Genomic DNA, 9,291 nt, shown 5'->3' with positions numbered 1-9,291 from the left:
AGTTATGTTGGATAACCAAGAGCAGGGGCAATATCCTGTACTATTTTGGAGGTGTTTGGGGGTTTCCCTAACAAAAAGACATAGGGAAGCATCCCATACCTGGCACTGGAATTTTAATTTCACAACCTGAAGCTCCTGGGAACAGCATAAACCTACCAGTTAGAGTACATGTGTTCAAAACTCCTTTAAAATATGCTTAATTAGGTTACTAAGTAGTGGGTTTCCATAATGCTTTTTATACATCATTAATTGTTATTAACCCTCCTCTCATGATCTTCTCTTCCCTTACCCCCAGGCCCTATTCTCACTTAAGCTTCCATCACAGTACTCATCCCCTTTATTTTCATATCATATGTGCTCTGCTATTTGTTTCCCTAAATTATTGAGATGGTTCATCCGGATACAGATCCAATCAAGAAGAGACAAACATATACACACTTTAATGGTTTATGCTTAATTAAAATTTTATTTCTATATTTGATTTTTCCCTTTATTCACTGAGAACATGGCAATTGTTTTGAAGGAATTACTGAAGGCTTGTCTCACTTGCTTATTTCTCAGAGTGTAAATGAATGGGTTCAACATGGGCGCAATTGATGTCATTAAAACTGCCACACCTTTACTGACAGCCACCGATTCCTTTGCTGAAGGGTTGATGTAAATGAAAATACAGCTTCCATAGGTGATCGAAACTACGATCATGTGAGAAGAACAAGTAGAAAAGGCCTTTGTCCTTTGCTGGGCAGAGGGGAATCTTAGAATGGTCTTGATGATGTGGATGTAGGACAGAGCAACACACACGAGGGTCACAATGAAGGTTAGCACTGCACAGACAATCACCAGCTGCTCTATGAGCCAAGTGTCTGAACACGAAATCTTCAGAATGGGAGATGCATCACAGAAAAAATAATCAATAACATTTGAGTCACAGAATCTCAAATTTAGGAACAGGGTAAGCGGCAGGAGTATGATCAACACACCAGTCATCCAGCAGCAGAGAACTAGCTTCTGACACAGCTTGCTGCTCATGATGGTTGCATAATGCAGGGGTTTGCAGATGGCCACATAGCGATCGTAGGACATAACAGCCAGGAGGAAAAATTCAGTTACTCCAAAAACATCAGTGAAAAACACTTGAATGACACACATATTGTAAGTAATTGACCTGTCTCCTGTTGCTATGTTGTACAAATATCTAGGGATACAAGCAGATGTGAATGAAATTTCTAATATGGAGAAATTTTGTAGAAAAAAGTACATGGGTGTTTTAAGGTGGGAATCCAACATAGTGAGGGATACGATTATCAGATTCCCAGTTATACTCAACATGTAGGCAAAAAATAGAAGCACAAAAATTGGAATCTGAAGTTGAGGGTCATCTGTTAGTCCCAACAGAATGAAGGTGGTTATCGTGTTGTTTTTCATCACTGACTACTTAATTATTCTATCTTTATGTAAAATTGAGAGATGTCTTACTTGAAAAGTAGGAAGGCCAGGTAGAAGGAAACTGTTATAGTAAACTTATTCATGTGTAGTTTCTTTTGCAAGTGGTATCTGATACTGTTGATATTTTTGGGAGCTTAGCTATTCAACAATTACTTTAGTCAACTGGTTTGGCGTTTGTGATATATTTTTAAAGATGAACTTAAATAACTGCTATGACATTCATAGTTTTCACTGTTTTGTTTGTAACCTATATCCAGCTGGGTCTTCCTATGTTGTTGTATTTGAATCACAATGTGCTCTGATTCACTAAGATTCTTGTCTTCATATATCTATTTCTTCTGTATTTGAAAGGTGCACATTCACATGCAATCATGCCTTTCCTAGACTATTTGGTCCCTGATAGAATGTAAACATATAACAACTCATCTGGATTCCATGATCAGGCTTTGTTGCTTTAGCTTTAATATATTTTATATTTTGCCGTGATGATAAGCACACATTTGTGATGTATGTTTTCTGTTGAAATTTCTACATTGCTCCATAGTATCTCTGATTATTTTTATATTTTTTCCTTAGTGTGCATTTCATACTAATTGTTACTGGTACATACAATTGATTACACATAGAAAATGTTTGATCCAAGCTGAGAAAACAAAACATATATCCTTTATGCTTTCATTGTATTGAGTATGGAAAATATTCTAACAACTTACCACTACCAAAAGGTTCAACATCAAGTGTAAAATACTATACATGTTTTCTGTGTAGTAAGTCTCAATAACTTCTTATATCTGATGATTAGTTTGAATGTCACTTTACTAAAAGTTGCCTAACATGTCATTGTCTGCATTGCTCACTTATGCTTATGTGTCCTTTATTCTATTTTGGCCCTTTCTCTGAGATAGTAAGCTTATTGAATCAGGGATGGTTCCATTTTCTTTGAATGAATATAGCAATCCAAATGAACACAGTTCTAGGTTGGTAATCAATGCGGAAGAAATACTTTAGCAGTATATACATACCTATGCCATTGACGTAAACACTGTCAGGGGCATAGCATTCTTTTTGGACTTCATCTTCAAATAGTTTTGTGACTGACTTAAACTTTCTTTTGTGAGTATAGTATATACACATGTTCATTTACAGTGATTTTCAGGTGTCCATGTATTTGTGTGTACATGTATTTTGAGGCCAGAGGTCCACACCAGGTATCCTCTATTGCTCCCATCTTATTTTCTGAAACAAGGTCTTTTACAGAACCTGGGGATTGCTGATTAGGCAAAGCCAGGTGGCCAGTGAACTCCAGTACTCTGCCTAAGGATTTAAGGCATGCACCATAGCACCAGCTTTTCATGTAGTTGCCGGGAATCTGTACTGATGCTTTTACAGAAAGTCCTTCACAGACCAAGCCATTAGCTCATCCCTTGCCATTGATTGTAATTTTTAAAATCTTGTATTTTTCTACATTTGATTTTGAGATTTCCTTTTCATATTTGAAACAAGAGAGTTACTAGTGAAGAACGTCATTGCTATTTTCCATAGCATTCAAAATGCTATGTTGCATCTCCTTGCTGCATTAGCTGTGACTGTAACTGAGTTACTGGCGATCTTTTAGCTTCCTTTAGACATTTGTCAGTCATATATTCAAGTCAGAAGTCAAGGAATTCAAAACATTGTTATAGAATTTTCACATGCTACTTACATGGTGATATATAGCAAGTACTTTTGCATCTCCATAAATGCACATGAGTCCATTGAACTTTCCACACTGAATTTGTATTAAAATTTAAGAACTCTCTCTTGTTTTGTAAATTGTTATCATTTTAAAGTTTTCATGTATTAAAAACAATACGAGTTTTGGCTAAACTTTAAAGCAATTTCCTATATGCTATTGTATATCTCTTTATTTTTTCTAAGACTGCTAAATGTCTGAATTTTTTTTTGCATTTTTGCACAGTTTCATAATGCTTACAGATGTATCCCTCAAGAACAAGGGCTTCATTTATTTAGAACCTTTGTGTACCAGGATGTTGTCTATGAATGAACTTCACCCAATTTTTCCTTGCACTTACAGTGTGGCATTTTCACAGTAATAACACTCAAATTCCCACAGTACAATATGATGAATATACCTTTTTTTTAGAGATGTATTTTTCTTTTTCTTTTTTACACAGAGTCTCATTATGTAGGCTTGTCTGGCCTGAATCTCACTATATATACACTGGGCTGTCCTTGAACTCTAGAAATGGCCTGCTTCTGTCTCTCTATTGCTGGGATTAATGGTGTATATCACCAGGTCTGTTTTTCTTCCTCTTTAAGACTTTGGCAGTTTTCTTTGATATAGGTTCTGGCCTATCAGGTTTCCATTCAGAATTACATCATGGAATAGCTAGCATTTTAGTTTCCCTTTAAGACTTTCGCTCCCATTCCCTAAAGATAAAGATTTTTCCCTTATATTTCCTTTTTTTGTTTTTTTCAACGAATGTTTTAATGATATAAAAACAGAGTTAATAACTTCCTAATTTTTTGATTTATACTAATAGCTGCTTTTTTATTCTCAGATGACAGTTTTTTCAGCAGCACATTTAATGCAGTGTATTTTAATTTTTGAGTGACTTCTCCAGTGTTTGAGTCACTATTAAGTAGAGAAGAGAAAACAAGTTTTCTTCCATTTTCCTAATGAATAGCATGTTATGTGTACAATTACCATTTTTGCCTTTAAAATAGCCACTGCTTCAAGAGATGAGGGCTACATCCCCTCTTAATTATATGGCATGTTTCCTGTCACCATCAATGGGAAGGAGAGCCAGCAGTGGTTTTTGAAGATTCGTGACATTCCTGTGAACTATAGAGACTGAACGATTTTAATAAAAAGAATGTGTGTGTCCTTTTAAACCTCCCTTGGGTTTCCAACCTGTGTCTCCTAAGTGTCCACTCCTAGATTTAGTTTGTGGTAACTTATTTCTGTTCTGCTGTGTGATAGCACTGGCTACAAAATAACCATCATTTATTCCATTAAAGCAACATTCCTAGCTTTAAGGAGGCAACATTTTAAAAAGTAATTGCATCTTCCAAAGATCATTTTTATTAAAAATTTCCAGAGAACCAGCATTGCTCCCATCAGGATAAATCACCACGCTGGGTGATTTTTAGTGCATACATCTTCTCCAATTAAACAGGAGAGTGAGGCTGTGAATCACAGCACTGGTCATTTATAAATTCACATTGAAAACAGCACCCTTAAAACACAACCCATAACTCTCTGTGCATTTTATGTAACAATTTATATGAGTAATTACAGTTGTTTTTTATTTACACTGGATTTATGCCAGGTTGAATATGCTTACCAGAGAAAATCGTCACCAAATATGAAGTTGAATGAAGTAGCCACTGTACTTACTCTTCTGAGAGCTAACAGTAGGTTCAGCTGGTTCTTCAGCAAGAGTCCAGAAATCTCTTTTGATGCAGAGAACCTAACAGCACAGGCTCATATGGAATTTTGTAGTTTCAGCATTCCTACCCCACTTTCTCTCTCATGCTATGGGAAGGCCTAGCCCTACAGTTCCTCCAGATTTTCCCATCTCCAACACAATGGACAATTTTTTTCTTATCAGGACTTTGATTCTCTTTTATCTTATGTATACATTCCAGATTTCTTTTGGTTGAAAATAAAATATAACCTCAAATGTTGTCTGTTTATTTTATTAAAGCATGGACATGACGATTTCTATGGATAAATTTTCACTGTTGCAAATGGCATTTGATTTATTTCCTAAATCTGACTAAATAAATGTCTGAGTCCTGAGTGACCTATGTTCAGACACCACTAATGATTCTCTTTAATGAACTTGAGCAAAAGACCTGAAATATGTTGCAATGGGGGCAGTGTCCTTAGAGACCCAAAGATGCAGCCATAGCAACGGGCACAGGCCGAGACACAAGAGAAAAATTCAGAGGTTCAAGATCCAGCCTGCATCTCTTGTGTTTTTCTCCCTACTATGAACGAAATGTGAAAGACTGTAAAGCCATCACAACTACTCAGGCATTAAGGTGATAAAACAAAAACATTGGCAAAATTGAAGCACGTTTCCTTTTAATATTTGGAAGTAATTGGCTGTGAAAATTAAAAAATAGAAATATTATTTCCAGCATTTACAGTTATAACTTCCCTTTTCACCTACTTGCATAATCTATTATCAAAGCAATGACTATGGAGATGTAGTGTAATGAATACTATGTACTTTTCAACATCCATTTATATTTTAAAACACTCTTAGTTTGTCTCATTTTCATTAGTTCTTTGAGAATTTTGTACAATGTATTTCAATCATATTCACCCCTTATCCCTCCCTCCCACATGCACCCAACTTTGTGTCTTGTTTTTGAAACCCATCAAGTACAATTTGGGTTGCCCATATACTCTTGGATGTGTGGCTTTCACTGAAGGATGGGAAACCCAGTAAGGGCTAACCCTTAAAGGTAACTTACTTTCCATGTTGGAATTCTATCTGTCTGAGCCTGCATAAGTCTTATTCTATATCAACAGCTTCTCCTGAGTGTGAGAATGAGTGTGTCTCTGATTCTTGTGTCTGCTTTTGGCTTTTGGGATCTCTTTTCCTTCTTTTGGGTTGCCTTGTCCAACTTCAATGTTATGATTTTTGCTTTGCCTTATTGTATTTTATTTTGTCATATTTGACTGTTATCTCCTAGAAGCATGTTTTTTTCCCAATGAAATATAGAAAGGGAGTGGATCTGGAGGGCATGGGAGGGGGGAAGAATTTGGAGGAGTAGAGGGAATGGGAAACTATAATCAGGATATAGTGTGTGAGAGAAGAATGTATTTTCAATAAAGGGAAAATATTAAAGAAAAGAAAAGAAGGGAGCAGTAAGATTTCAGGAAAAAAATAAATGTTCTGTCTTTCTCTTCCCCAGACTCAAAGATTATAATTAATAATAATGATAATTTTTTAAAAGACAGGGGTTCTCTGTATAGCCCTGGCCATCTTGGAACTTTCTCTGTAGACCAGGCTGGCCTCAAACTAAATCTGCCTGCCTCTGCCTTCCAAGTTCTGGGCTTTAACAAAAGTTTTTTTCCCAGAGTTTTGAGACAGTCTCTTGTTGTGTGGCCCCAGGGTGACTGCAGAATCTTTATCTTTCTACTTCAGTCTTCTGAGAGTGCTAGGGTGACAGGGCTGTACCACTTTGCTTGGTTTATTTTATTGTATCTTATCAGAAATATTTATGAGATCATAGGTGATTTTATTAGATAGAAAAAAGGGAATTCTTTTAAGATTGTAGGCAGGTTAAATTGTTTGTTTTACCCATTTCATTATGTATATAAAAGCATCATGTTGTTACTTTAAATATGTGTTTTAAAACCAATAAAAATGACACATAACATAATAGATGCAAGCTGAGTGTTGGTGGCACATTCCTTTAATCACAGCACTCGGTAGGCAGGCAGATCTCTGTAAGTTCGAGGCCAGCCTGGTCTACAGAGTGAGTTCCAGTACAGTCTCCAAAACAATACAGAGAAATTATAATAGATGCATGGAAACAGAGGATAATTTGAGCTCAGTTTTCACCTAGAGCAGTTGACAATGTAAAGTACAGCAAACATTCACATTAAAATAAGCACAATACAGTCATCATTGATTTCAAACTCTGACACATTCATCTTTGTAGGAAGCATTTCCCCTTCATTTTCTGTAATAAATAATGACTCAGATACATTTGAGTTTTTATACTTGTTCTTTTTATTTAAATTAGAAACAAGTTCATTTCACATATCAATCCCAATTCCCTCTCATTCCCCTCCTCCCCTGACCCCTCAATTCTCCCAAACCCCCACCCAATCCCAACTCCACTCTCCAGGGAGGATGAGGCCCTTCATGAAGGATCTCCAAGGTCTGTCTTATCATCGCTGGGCAGGGGTTAGGCCCTCCCCCAAGTTTCCAGACTAGGAGAGTATCCCTCCATGTGGTATGGGCTCCCAAAGTCCATTTGGATGCCAGGGATAAATACTGATCTATTGCCTGAGGCCCTGAAGAATGTTGAGACCTCCTCACTGACACCCACATTCAGGAGGTCTGGGTCAGTCTTGTGCTGGCCTCTCAGCCATCAGTCTGGGGTCAATGAGCTCCCCCTTGTTCAGGTCAGTTGTTTCTGTGGGTTTCACCAGTCCGGTCTTGACCCCTTTGCTCATCACTCCTTCCTCTCTGCAACTGGTTTCCAGGAGTTCAGTTCAGTGTTTAGCTGTGAGTGTCTGTCTCTGCTTCCATCAGCCATGGCTGAAGCCTCTAAGATGGCATATAAGGAAGTTAACAATGTCATTATCAGGGAAGGGCATTTAAGGTAGCCTCTCCACTATTGGTTAGATTGACAGCTGGTGTGATCCTTGTAGATCTCTGGAAATCTCACTAGTGCCAAATCTCTCCTCAAACCTATAGTGGCTCCATTATTATAGTATCTCTCACCCTGCTCTCCTCTATTCTTACCTCGGCTCAACCTTCTTGCTCCCCCATGTCCTCCTCTCCCCTCCTCTTCAACCCTTCTCTTTCTCCCAGCTCCCTCTCCCCTCCCCCATGCTCCCACTCTCATCAGGAATCCTGTCCTGTTCCCCTTCTCTAGGGTACTATGCATGTCTCTCTTAGTGTCCTCCCTGTTTCCTAGACTCTCTGGTGGTGGGATAGTAGGCTGGCACTCCCTTGTTTCATATATAAAATCCATATATGAGTGAGTACAGGACAGCCTCCAAAACAATACAGAGAAACCCTGTCTCGAAAAACCAAAAAAATCCATATATGAGTGAGTATGTTTGTCTTTTTGTGACTGGGTTACCTCACTTAGGATGGTTTCTTCTAGTTTCATCCATTTGCCTGCAAATTTCAAGATTCCATTGTTTTTTTCCCACTGAGTAGTACTCCGTTGTATAAATGTACCACATATTCTCTATTAACTATTCAGTTGAGGCGCATATAGGTTGCTTCCAGGTTCTGGCTATTACAAATAATGCTGCTATTAACATAGTGGAACAGACGTCCTTGTATGAATGTGCATCTTTTGGGTATATGCCTAAGAGTGGAATTGCTAGGTCTTGTGGTAGACTGATTTCCATTTTCCTGAGGAATCTCCATACTGATTTCCAAAGTGGCTGTATGAGTTGGCACTCTCACCAGCGGTGGAGGACTATTCCCCTCTCTTCATAAACTGTCATTGATGTGTTTGATTTTAGCCATTCTGACAGGAGTGAGATGGTATCTCAGAGTTGTTTTGATTTACATTTTCGTGATAGCTAAGGATGTTGGGCACTTTCTCAAGTGTTTCTCAGCCATTTTGGACTCCTCTATCGAGAATTATTCTTTTTAGTTCTGTAACTTTCCAATTGGATCCTTTGGTGTTTTGGAGAATAGCTTCTTGAGTTCTTTGTAAATTTTGGAGATCAGCCCTTAGTCAGATGTGGTGTTAGTGAATATCTTTTCCCATTCCCTGGGCTGCCTTTTTGTCTTGTTGACTGTGTCCTTTGCCTTACAGAAGATTCTCAGTTTCAGGAGGTCCCATTTATTAATTATCCATCTCAGTGTTTGTGCTACTGGTGTTATGTTCAGGAAGCAGTCTCCTGTACCAATTAGTTCAAGGGTATCTCCCACTTTCTCTTCTAACTGGTTCAGTGTGGCTGGATTTATGTTGAGGTCTTTGATCCATTTAGACTTAAGTTTTGTGCATAGTGATATACATGGATCTGTCTGCAGTCTTCTACATGCCAATATCAAGTTATGCCAGCATCATTTGTTGAAGATGCTATCTTTTTCCATTGTATAATTTTAGCTAATATTTTATTGAGTA

General features: G+C 37.7%; 1 protein-coding gene across 1 annotated transcript; it reads right to left on the bottom strand.

Moving 5' to 3' along the window:
- Positions 1-471: 471 nt before the first annotated feature.
- On the bottom strand, positions 472-1,425 carry LOC121143351 (olfactory receptor 6C2-like). The gene has a single exon (XM_040755212.1). It carries the CDS (start codon positions 1,423-1,425, stop codon positions 472-474), a length of 954 nt encoding a protein of 317 aa, XP_040611146.1.
- Between the last annotated feature and the right edge of the window lie 7,866 nt (positions 1,426-9,291).

The sequence above is a fragment of the Mesocricetus auratus genome, unplaced genomic scaffold (assembly GCF_017639785.1).
Source record: "Mesocricetus auratus isolate SY011 unplaced genomic scaffold, BCM_Maur_2.0 Super-Scaffold_100011, whole genome shotgun sequence".
NCBI lineage: Eukaryota > Metazoa > Chordata > Mammalia > Rodentia > Cricetidae > Mesocricetus > Mesocricetus auratus.
The sequence above is the reverse complement of the archived record's forward strand: the minus strand, read 5'-3'. Positions and strand labels throughout refer to the sequence as shown.